This window comes from Bufo bufo, chromosome 3 (assembly GCF_905171765.1).
Source record: "Bufo bufo chromosome 3, aBufBuf1.1, whole genome shotgun sequence".
Taxonomy (NCBI): domain Eukaryota; kingdom Metazoa; phylum Chordata; class Amphibia; order Anura; family Bufonidae; genus Bufo; species Bufo bufo.
The window spans coordinates 293,212,058-293,224,968 of NC_053391.1; the positions used below are offsets into that span (position 1 = coordinate 293,212,058).

A 12,911-nucleotide genomic window follows, 5' to 3' on the forward strand; every position below is an offset into this window, starting at 1 on the left:
CCGGTTACTGCGTTCACCAGACATTAACACAATTTCTATCCGCTCCTCACGTGTTAACCTCGCCGACATGTCAATGGCTGCAAACAAAGAGAAACTTGTAAATAACTCATGAAAGAATAAAGTTGCGTTAAAACCAAGCACACCATTGTTTTCCAGGTGAAATTCCCAATAAGTTTGATGTGTCACATGACCCTCTTCCTATTGAAAAAACAAAAGTTGGATTCAAAATGGCCAACTTCAAAATGGCCACCATGGTCACCACCCATCTTGAAAAGTTTCCCCCCTCACATATACTAATGTGCCACAAACAGGAAGTTAATATCACCAACCATTCCCATTTTATTAGGAGACCGCTGCTGTTACTTCGCACATCCCCATGCCGTCTAGATGTTTGCCGGAGGCAGATCACTAATAATATGGGTGAGCGAATCGAGCTTCAGATCCAAGATTCGAATTTGATTCATTCTCCAACTTCATTTTAATTCTTTACGTAGACCTGTCTCCGTACAACATTAAAATGTATGTGCTTCTCAGAGCCAAAATTCGTTTCCAGCAAGTACCAAAGCTGACGTCAGATTCCCATTGTTTTTAAAGTTGTAGAATCGAAGGCTGAAGTTATTCGCAGAAGTCATTTTGATGCTGTGCAGAAGTAATAAAAATTAAGTTGGGGGGAAAAAATCGACTTTGTATCTTGGATCTGAAGCTCGATTTGCTCACCCCTAGATATTAGACTGCTCTACTGCCGACATGCTTAAAAATCAGAATTGCCCGATTGGGCAATCGGTGACAATATTACACTACAAGATGATCACTAACTATGGGAGGTAAAACCTGCCAAAATTTCTAATGAAATAAAAAAAAACTAAAATTATAATTAAAATAATGTTTTAACATTTTAATTTCATTTATTTTATCTAGTGTCTGCAAAATGCATGCCAAACTTAAAAAGAAAATTCAATTTCTCCATTTGAATTTTCTTTTCCAAGTCCAGTGTGGGTAATAAGTGTCAAAAATGAATGTAAAAATAAATTGCCTTTTTCATTTTAAATTTCCACTTTGCCAATTGATTCTCCTCTTCCTATAGTGTTTTTTTTTCATGTCAAAATCATAAATCAAATGAAAACACCAAGTAGAAACTGAAAATGGTAGATTGAGATTTAAATTTCATCTCTTGCAGGCATTTTCCCTGCCAAAAGTCAAATGAAAAAGAAAGCCCATTAGAATTTTCATATTAAAGAGGACATTTCATTACGATAAAAAATCTAAACTAAGTATGCTGACATGGAGAGCGACGCCCTGGGATCTCCCTGCACTTACTATTATCCCTGGGCGCCGCTCCGTTCTCCCAGTATAGGCTCCGGTATCTTCAGATTTTTGGCTCAACTGGGAGGAGCCTGCTCTTGTTCTCCTGGGCGTCTCCTTCTCCCAGGCTGTAGCGCTGGCCAATCGCAGCGCTCAGCTCATAGCCTGAGACGTTTTTTTCTCCCAAGAAATGAGCTGATTGGCCAGCACTCCAGCCTGGGAGAAGGAGACGCCCCCAGGAGAACAAGAGCAGGCTCCTCCCAGTTGAGCCGAAAATCTGAAGATACCGGAGCCTATACCGGGAGAACGGAGCAGAGCCAAGGGATAATAGTAAGTGCAGGGAGATCCCTGGGCGCCGCTCTCCATGTCAGCATACTTAGTTTAGATTTTTTATTGTAATGAAAGGTCTTCTTTAATGTTGTACTAACATTCAGATTCATTTAAATGAGCAGTAGTGGGCGTGGTACAGCATGCAAAATGTTATTTAATTCCTGACTGAACAGACAGTGACTCTGTATGTCTACTAGAGGGCGCTGTGCTTCTCCACATTTCCAACAGCTAGTTTATCATTTCAATTGATGGCACTGTGACAGTAAAAGCTTAGTACTGTGCTGAATGCATAGGATAAGATTATGAGTCAAATAGATGGTGCCGTATTTTGCGGAACGAAACAGCTGGCTCCTAATAAAACAGTCCTATCCTTGTCCTTAATGCAGCCAATAATAGGACATGTTCTATTACAACAGAAGTTACTCTGTGTGCCTTCAGTTTCCATATGTCCATTCAGCCAAAAAAATGTCTTATTATTGTCCACATTATGGACATTATTATTAGGGGCCAGCTTTTCCGTTCTGCAAAATAGAATGCACATGGACGACATCCGTATTTTTTGCGGACCACAAAATACATGCGGTCGTGTTCATGAGCCCTTAGGGTTACGATTAATAGTAGGGTCAATAGTACTGTTACCGTTATTATTAGCGTTGGTATTACAGTTTTAAGTCCGGATTAGGATTAGTAATAAGTTTAGGGTCAGTATTATGGTTAGGCTCTGTATTAGGATTAGGGTTATTATTACAGTTAGGGTCAGTATTAGGGTAAAGGCTCAATATTACAGTTTGGATGTGTATTAGGGCCAGGGGTCACTTTTTGGGCACATGAACAGAAAAGGGGAGGACAGTCTACTCATCTGTCCCAGAGGGGTCCTACGATGATAATGCAGCAATGCAGACAAGCCTCTTCTGGCAGGTCTGCTCTGTTGTAACGTCGCAGGAAGCGCAATGGCATCGCCTACTTCACAGAGAAGCGCTCAGAATGGAGGTACAGGGAACCAATATTTCCCTTCATCCGCCGGAGCAGCCAGATGCTCAATTGTATTTGCGTCCAGTGGATGCAGATAGAATTGAGTGCAGGAGCTCAAGAAACAAGGTGAATTCACCTGGTGCCTGGGGTCATTGTTGGACTGGGGTGCCTAGGGCCCACCAGAAGAACTGATTCTGGGGCCCACCTTATAGTTACATGGAAATATTAGGGTACATCATGTCACAATGGACATAAATGCTGTAGATTTGCTGCACACAAGATATGGTGGCAGGTCCACAGAGTTTACGTGCAGTGGAGTGCACCACGCCCCCTACTGCTCATTTAAATGAATCCGAATGTTAGTACAATGTTAAAAAGAAAATTCTAATGGGCTTTCTTTTCCATTTGACTTTTGGCAGGGAAAATGCCTGCAAGAGATGATATTGAAATCTCAATCTACCATTTTCAGTTTCTACTTGGTGTTTTCATTTGATTTATGATTTTTACATAAAAAAAACACTATAGGAAAAGGAGAATCAATTGGCAAAGTGGAAATTTAAAATGAAAAAGGCTATTTATTTTTACATTTATTTTTGACATTTATAACCCACACTGGACTTGGAAAAGAAAATTCAAATGGAGGAATTGAATTTTCTTTTTAATTTTGGCATGCATTTGCAGACACTAGATTAAATTTAAATGTTAAAAAGTTATTTTAATTATAATTTTAGGTTTTTCAATTTTATTTTAATTTTGGCAGGTTTTACCTCCCATACACTAATGAGTGTTCATGTGATTAATAAAACTGATGAACTAGAATTAGTGATGTCTGAGGACTATGACTATGACTTTGTGGGAATAACTGAGACATATCTGAATGGTAGCTATGAATGTGCAGTTAACGTACAGGGTTACAGTCTGTTTAGAAAGGATCGTCAAAACCAGAGAGGGGTTATGTAAAGTCCTGTCTAAAGCCCACAGCCTGGGAAGAAATAAGTGAGGGACATGGACATGTGGAGTCACTGTAGGTAGGAATACATGGAGGCAAAAACAATAATAAAATACTGATAGGAGGTTATTATAAGCCACCTTATATAACAGAGTCCACAGAAAATCTACTTCTAAACGAAATAAGACGAGGTGGCAAATCATAATGAGGTTGTTATTATGGGGCACTTCAACTAGCCAGATATAGACTGGGAAACTGAAAGTATAGAAAGGTTTACAGCCAGCTCACCTCGACGTCCTGCACAGCGGTGCACGGAGCGGACTCAAGCCAGTCCCGATTGAAGATAGAAGAGAAGTCGGGATCATGACTAAGAACACGACAGTTCGAAACGCGTAGATCTTGGGAACCGGGGGCCACCAGTGTTGTTTGACTGCTGTATTCACCTGGATTCTTGGTGACAATAAAGACCGGGATTTTCATAATATCCATCGTGGTGCTGGAGCATTTTTTCTATTTTCTTCTATCTGGGAAACTGAAACCTGTATATCTCATAAAGGAAACAGGTACTTGGCAATAACCAAAGACAATTAACTTTCCCAACTGGTTCAGGACCCGACTAGAGGGATGGCCACACTGGACTTAGTATTAACCAATAGACCTTACAGATCAACAGATGTGCAGGTTGGGGGACAACTGGGAAATAGTGACCATACAATAATTACCTTCCAATTGTCATTCAAAAGAGTTTTTCTTCAGGGAGGCTTCAAAAATATACCATACTTTTAGAATCCAGTCTTAATAAAAGCCCATAGCAGGCCTCTACATAACTTTAGAGCATCCAGCGCCAGTTCTAAATCTAAGACTGCTTTCGAGCTTTCTTACATTTAGACTATTGTCTATGCCTACAACAGGCGTAGAAAATGATAAATTGGACAGACCCACCAGCCCGTCCCCTTCCCTGCCCACGCCACACCCACAATATTAATCGTTGCTCCGCCATCTGCGCCTGAAATACGCCTAATTTAGGTGTATTTCAGATTAGTAAATGCACAGTTATGTTACTATAATGTGTATACAGTAAGAATGATCTGTTTTTCCTTTTTGTATACAATTTTGCTAAGTTGAAGTGAATCCTAGTTGTGTGGCTGAACTTGGGACAATCAGGATCAAATGTTATGTTTATTGTCAATCATCTCCTGCATCTAAATGCTCTAAAAAATATTCTTTTATTGAATTATACTATACTGTAAACTCACTGACATTAGAATTTTCTTTAACAAATACCAGAAACTTCTGCTTTAAAAGCTCCCTGTTTAATTACCCAAACAAAATTGCATAAATATGAATGAGCACTAATGGTAGTAACATGGCTTTGTGGTGGGCAAAACAAACAGATTTCTAAATGATTTGTAAGGAAAATGAGGAGTGAGAGTAGCTATTAGGTTTTAAACACTCTTAAATGATAATGTGGTCATTCATCCGTCAAGATGGAAAGTTGGAACCAGAGTGATAACTGCATGAAATGCCTTGACTTTAACTAGGTACTGCTGGCTTTGTTACATGGAGTCCTACAGTGGTTTATGTATAAATGTATATAATTTGGAGTGCAAAATCGATCTTTATTTCCCTCTGCTAATGTTTGTGTTGAGAGCCCCCATTGGGGGTTCTTTTGTCTTTTTCTTTTTATGGTAAAAATATTGTTTTCAGCATTGATGTTCTTTGTAGCAAAAGACCTCCAGAAAATTCCGTTAGGATGAATTCACATGTGCCATGTGTGAGCCCACTCATAAAGTGATGGGATCTGCTAGGATCTGTATGAAAATAGATACTGGCATAGTTGATGCTAGTTTGAGCAAAGCCTATTCTGCCATATATGATGTATTTTTGTTTTTCGGCTTACATGATTTATCTGGTTACAGACTTAGCCTATAAGTCTAATACTCAAATCTAAGGCATTATTTACATGGCTGTATTACAACAATTTATTAAAGGGAAATGTAAATTGAATTCTATCTCTAAGTATGTACAATGTCGGACAAAATTAGGTTCCATCTTTATTGTAACTGTGTGACAGAAATCATCAGCAACCTTGACTTGCAGTTTGTACCTATACAGTTTGGCGCCAGTTTTTTACCATCGACTCATGCAGGCAGAGTGCGTCATTAAAGCCTGGTTCAGCATATTGTTTCCCTCCCACAACACTACAGAGTACAATCTAAAATGTTCCATATTAGTTTCCATTTTGTTAAATTGCGTCACTTCAAAAAACTGAATAAAAAATATATCTATTCACCACAAAATTACACTGACCAGACGCAACAACAGAATATTGTAATAACATGAACAGTGTAATAGAAATGTTTTTGTATTTCCAGGCTTACCTGTGGGATAATAATAATGACGTGGTGGAATGGTTGGAGAAACAGTTAACTGAAGAAGATGGGACACGTTCTGTTGTTGATGAAAATATCAAATATATTTCTAGGGATTATATCCTCAAACAAATTCGCAGGTAACTTTTTTGGGGCACTTTTATTACAAATTATTATACAATATAAATTGTGCATGATTCTAATGGAATAGTCAAACACAGACCATATAACTGAGCAATAAATGTACATATACAGTACAGCAAAATTCAGTCACATGGCAATGTGGGTGATGGAGGAGTGTATTATGTAACATTAATCTGTGTATGCACCATGTTCATACTGTACATACTGCTGTAAAGACATGAACAAACAGAGTGGCTGTTTTTGCTGAGGTCTACAGTCTGGCACCAGTTTTTAGGCAGTCTGTTGCATCCAAAATTTATTTCAAAGTAAGCATACCACCATATAGGGTAGGTATCCTGGAACATACCCATGTGTCTATTATGAAAATTCAGTCCTCTAATCCTGAGAAGTGTTTTTTCATTTTTATGGAAATATGTTTTTTGATGCACCATGGTCAAGACTACCCTGTTTAGTGTGAAATCGCTCTGCCAGTAATTCCACCAGCCCCTCCCTCTTGTTTGCTTAATAGTCCCTGAGATGTCACAGCTGGTGGTGATGACGAATGAAATTAGATGCACCAGTAGCAGCCCTGTCCACAGTTTGCTTTAAACCATATTTGCACAAAAAGAAGAATTTCTCATGCTCTCTCTCAGATGGCTAGAGGATAAGTAGAATCAGCCCTTTAGGGTACAGCTGCACGGCAACACTGGTCGCGTGACAGCTGTCACTGCCAGGATCGCTGAGTAGCGGTCATCCCATAGAAGTGAATGGGATCACTGTGCTAGTCGCATGAAATCTAACAGTGTTAGATCACTGCTACTCTGCAATACTGACTGCAACCAGTGTTGTCATGTACCGTAGCTGTAGACTAAGAAGTTTTCTCCCTTTGCGATCCACACCTAGTTTTAGCATCAAAACTGCATCTGAAAGCTTGATGATCAAATCCTTACAGTGTATAGGCAGCCTAAGGATTAGAGAACCAGATTTTCACAAAAGTATGGTTATGTTTGAGGGCACATACCTTTTATGTCAGTATGCTTTCTTTGGTACTGATTTTGGAAGGTTTCTGTCTTAACCACTTCACCGACCGCCCATAGACTATAAACGTCCTTGGAGGGTCGGGCTTTATCTCGATCGCAGATGCACGCTAATGCCGGGGCCCACTGTTGGGGTAGTAGGGTTTCTTATAGAGAAGGCAGAGACTGTTCCCCTGTGTCTCTGCCTTCTAGATCGCTGAATACACAGCACTGAATAAGTGCTGTGTATTCAGCTAAGGAAACAGAGACTGAAGAAGCTGTCGGGTCTTCTTCAGACCTCGATCAGCCCTGCAGTGAGGCTGTATGGCACTTAAAAGCAGAGAAATTCAAATTTTTATTTTTATAAATAAAAGTAAAAGCTATTGACTCAAATTTACCATTTAAGTTGACGTACTGTACAATGTATCACAAATAAGCAAAAGCATTCCAAAGTTATTACCTTATAAAGTATATGAAATTGCGGAACTCATTATTTTCTTGCAATTATGGATAATTTATTGGAACAATGTTGTACAAAGTTCATGATCCAGTTACATGATTGAACATAAGCCAAAATAGATAACCACTCTTGATATTGACAATGACCGGATGTTTCGGTCCATGCTTCCTCAGCGGTCTTATTTATCTGTTTTTGGTGGTAGAGGTTAGAAGGACTGGACCACAGACCCCTGTGATCAATATCAAGAGTGGAAGAGTGGTTATCTATTTTGGCTTATGTTTAATCATATATCTGGATCATGAACTTTTATTATCCATAATTGCAAGAGAATAATCTGCCGCAATTTTATATTATTGTTTATGACTGCTCAGTCTTTGCAGGCACCAGTTATTTTAGTGTGCAGTGCTCCACTTTTACAATATTACCTTATAAAGTGACATATCAGATTTGCAAAATTAGACTTGGTCAGGAAGGGGGTAAATGGCCAAAGTCATGAAGAGGCTCCGGCCTCTACTTAACTACAGCATATAAGACCGCTTCCTAGCTGGCTTATAATTAGACCATAGGCCCATCCCCTCCCCCCCCCCTCCCCCACTCCACATCGACTTTTTTAGACCTGGTGTGAGCGGGGAAAAGTCGCAGATTGCGGCGCAACTAACCGTTGCACCACAATCTCTGCCAGAAGTATGTCTAATGTAGGTGTATTTCTGGATAATAAATGACCCCTATAGTCCTTAAAAGTAAACCCATCAGGTAAATTTATCACAGTTGGGTTGTATGATAAATGTGGCACATCTTGCTAGACATGTTATACACTTTTCTTTGTGCCACTTCTTGATTGGTCTTCTTTACAATAATATTTTGTGACAAAACTTTAGTGTATTTTTGGTGCATGTTACCACATTTTAAACCACATCCTTATTATAAGTTGTGCCCATTTCTGCTAAGCTATGCCCCTATTTTAGTCAATGTCTAGTGAGACAAATTTTCTGAAAACACATAGAGGTTGATTTACTAACAGAAATTGCGGCTTTTCCCCGCTCACATAAAGTATAAAAAAGGGGGTGTGGTGTGGGCGGGGAAAATGGTCCAAATTTAAGCCAGCAAGGAAGCTGGCGTAGATTTATACTGGTGGTGGATGCGCCGAAGTTATATTGAAGCCTGCTGTGCCAGAACATGGGGTTATTAAGACCAGCGTCTAAAACACTGGTCTTAAAGTGGTTTTCCGGGTGACATACCCTTATTTTCACCCAGGCAGCCCCCCTGAGGCTAGCATCGGAGAATCTCATGTTCAGATGTGCTCCCTTGCCCTGCGCTAAATAGCGCAAGGCAAGGGCCCTTTTTTTTTCAATAACACATGGCCGGGTGAAAACTTTCGCCCGGCAGTGTGTTCGGTGACGTCACCGGCTCTGATGGGCGGGCTTTAGCGCTGCCCTAGCCGTTCCTGGCAGCCCCATGGAGAGCCCCGGTACGTCACCGGAACTTAAAAAAATGCCTTTGCCCTGCTCCGATGCTCTTGTCAGGGGGGCTGCCGGGGAGAAAAATGGAGGGATGTCCGGGTTCAGCTCTGAAACTGGACAACCCCTTTAATAAAGGATCCAATGTGTGAGAGAGAATCTAAATCGCACATCCTCATTACTATGCTTTTGATACAACAACTGTTTTAAATTTAAGCAAGATAAACAATGGCTATACAGCACTATTATCATAAATTTGCTATGCACTATTAGGAGGCATTAGTATACAGTTTGATCACACAGCATAGGCCCACTTACCACGACAAGGTCGCCTCCTTTCAAGTGGGGACCTACTCTAACTATGGCGCGGCGCAGTGCGGCGACCACCGCGCCCCCACACCGCTCCAGCAGGCAATGGGACCCAGTAGCCACACAGCACCCACTGTGCAAAAAAGCCACCAAGGCCCTGGGTCCCATTACTCCACCAGCACGGCACAAAAGCTGCGACGGCCACCGTCCAGCACCGCATGTGAACTGGTGCAAAGAGCTCACCTGTTCACAGACTCTCAGGAACACCAACTGAGATTTGGTAGGAATTTTAAACCCTATGCAGACTTCTGCTCTTGTCAGGGGAGCTGCCGGGGGGAAAAATGGAGGGATGTCCAGGTTCAGCTCTGAAACTGGACAACCCCTTTAATAAAGGACCCCCATAAATTTTATGCAAGGCATATATGTCAATTTTTGTGAGAAATTTTGTTAGAATTCTGGCACATTTAGCATAGTAACCCTCCCCCAATGCCATGGTTGTACCAATTATTGGGACATTGCTTACTAGATATTCTCAGACATTCAGTGAGTGGTCCAGCATTAGTGTCTGAAATATTATAAAATTTCCTCATTAATTTCAATAAATCCGGTTCTGTTTGTCATTTATAAACATTATGCCATCAATATTCTTCTTTTTTTTTTTTTCATAAAAATGTTTTGCTCATATATAATATGTTGCTATCTTTACAGCTTGGTGCAAGAAAACCCTGAAGTTGCCATGGATTCTATTGTTCACATGACACAACACATTTCACCAACACAGAGAGCAGAAATTGTCAGAATTCTGTCAACCATGGACTCCCCAACATCTACATAGAGGTCTTGCATCATGGAGTTTAATCTTAACATATAAAACCATATATTGAGGAAGTAAGACACACAGCTGAAAACGATTGCTAACAACTTCACGGACCTTTTAAAATACTTTTATTTTCTTGTAAAGTATTTTATATACAAAGGTTTTTGTTTGTTTTTTTTGTTTTTTTAACATGCATCCAGTTATATAGTGTAGCATAGAAGAGGAGATAAATACAGAGCAGCTATCGATAAGAGCCGATTTCCATTTTTCAAACATGCTTAGTTGACAGGAGGTGTAACCAGGGGTTTAAGCAATTCTAAATTTATTCTGGTGTATATACTTCATGGCTTCTCCTGAGAACATGCAAATATGGTGACAATGTATAAGGCACTAATAGTACAAGCTCTATCATAGACCTGACTTTATTTAAACACTGTGGGGGTTATTTATTATCCAGAAATACACCTACAATTATAAAGGTTATTTGCGTTGCAATCTGCGACTTTTCCCCACTCACGGCATGTCTAGAAAAAAAGAGGGTTGCGAATGGAGCCCTTCTCTTTCATCATTTTATATGCCTGTTTTAAGCATAGAAAATGGTCTAAATGTAAGCCAACAAGGAAGCTGGCTTACGTTTAGGCTGGCGCTGGATCCGCCGAAGTTGTGTAGCGGCCGGTGACTCTTCATAACTTCGACTGATCCACCTCCAGCTATAGGAGTTATTAAGACCAGCGTCTAAAAAGCCTGTCTTAATAAATGACCCCCTGTGTCCCTTCAAGACATATATCTATAGCTTTCCTCAAAGCACATTTAGTCCTTTGCAGACATATTGAGTCAATACTAGTCAATGTAAAAGGATTGTCATGGATGCTATTTCACTGTGTAGGAACTGGCTTTTTCTTTCAAGTGGTCTGCTTTTATCCTCACTTGAAAATGAGTAAAAATGAGGTTATAGGATGACCGATGTGGAGATATAGAAGTGGTAACTAAAAGGTGGAAAAATAGAAGTCAGATCATTTTATGCAAAATTTCTGAAACTTTTGGTGTCATTTATCAAACTGGTGTAAAGTAGAACTGGCTTATTTGCCTATGGCAACCAATCAGATTCCACCTTTCATTCTTGACAGCTCCTTTGGAAGGTAGAATCTGATTGGTTGCTATGGGCAACTAAGCCAGTTCTACTTTACACCCGTTTGATAAATTATCTCTTTTGTTCTGAAAATTGGCATAACTATAAACTATACATTTTAGTGTCTAAACTGAAATATAACTAGTATGTAGACATAAAAAGTATGTCAATCACCTATACACAAATTGTGTAACTCTGTTAGCAACCATGAGCAAAAAAAAACTACAGGGGAAGAGAAGCCTGCAGTGTCAGCCTGACATAACAAACATATTTGCCAATTACCCAAGTTGTAAAGTAGGATATGGCCATCCTCCTCCCCAGAATATCATACCCCAGCATCTCATTACTAGGAATAGCAATTGCGTAATAATCATTGACCTTTCTAAAATAATAGTTCTACACATCAACTTATACAAATGCATAGTGAGAAATGTGTCAGCACTAAATTAAAGGACACTTCAAATGTTTAAAATGTATCAAATCCATCTCTCCATGGAGTATTAAACACAATTTATTTTCATTTGCTCAGGTGACTGCATCTCTTGTCAGTGGTGTCTCGCTGCCACTCATAAGTATCAGTAGCCCCAGCAACAATGAAATAAAACTGTATTTAATAGTGTGGAGAGGAAAGCAGCCGCACATCGAGCACATTTGTATATCACAGGTAGGATATAAGACATTTTTAAAGTGAAGAATGACAATTCTCTGCCATAAGTCGTAAGCTTTCCATCTTGTAGAGACAGTAGAGATGGAACGAAGTATAAATAGAGTGACATTGAATAAATACATTATAGTCATCACTTGACTGCTAAATTCTCAACATAAGACTTAGCAAAGCAGAAATAGTGTTAATGGTGTATTGAATGAAGACAGTGTTCTATTAAAGGAGGATCTGTTAGCAGAACCTGGCAAAGCACTACAGTAATAGACAGTCAAATACACAGAAGTACACAGACAATGGATTTCTGAATCAGGATCTTTGATAGTAATATTTTCTGTATTTTAAGACTTTTAGTATATTTTAACAGTGTTTTAATATTTCAGTGTTTTAGAATTATATTTATTCTGTTTTTCATTGACTTTCACATTTGTTTCCTGGGATGTCATAGTTGAAGTTTTGATTATTTCTATCCATATGTCTTACTAGACCATGTTCTTTCTGTTGTTTAGCTTCTTCTGAGTGATTCTTTTCCTGGTCTTATGCCCTCTTCTTACACCAGTTGATCTGTAGTTAACATGCCGAGTCTGTATTTTAGTCCCATTACATTACTATGCTATGAATGTTGTGTTGGAGTGCTTGCAATGTTATATTAAAGGGGTTGTCTGAGTTATGAAAAAAAATAATATAGCACTGAAAATCTGATGGGCAGCAATATATAACTAAGCTAAGCAAGTTTTATGCAAAATATATATATATATTTCCTAATTTCCCTGGTTCTTTTCTGGCCCTTTGTTTACATGCAATAAAAACAATCTCTGCCCCTCCCCCGGCACTGCTAAGGGAGTGGCTACAAGTGCTGCCCTGAGTGACATGTCTGACTGCTGGGAGACTCAGCAGCATGTTGTATGTGTAGGAAAACAAATCTCAGCTGTAGAATGACACTGCTAAGGGAGTGGCTACAAGAGCTGCCCTGAGTGACATGTCTGCCTGCTGGAAGAATCAGCAGCATGTTGT

At 39.6% G+C, this 12,911-nt stretch overlaps 1 protein-coding gene across 1 annotated transcript in view; it reads left to right on the forward strand.

Annotated features, from left to right (window-relative positions):
• Positions 1-12,646, forward strand: part of ACACA (acetyl-CoA carboxylase alpha) — a 993,014-nt gene extending 980,368 nt beyond the window's left edge. The window contains exons 54-55 of the mRNA XM_040424192.1: positions 5,929-6,065; positions 9,999-12,646. Coding sequence (XP_040280126.1) covers positions 5,929-6,065; positions 9,999-10,125 — 264 coding nt within the window. The 3' untranslated portion in view covers positions 10,126-12,646. The remainder of the gene's footprint in view (positions 1-5,928; positions 6,066-9,998) is intronic.
• Positions 12,647-12,911: the final 265 nt, after the last annotated feature.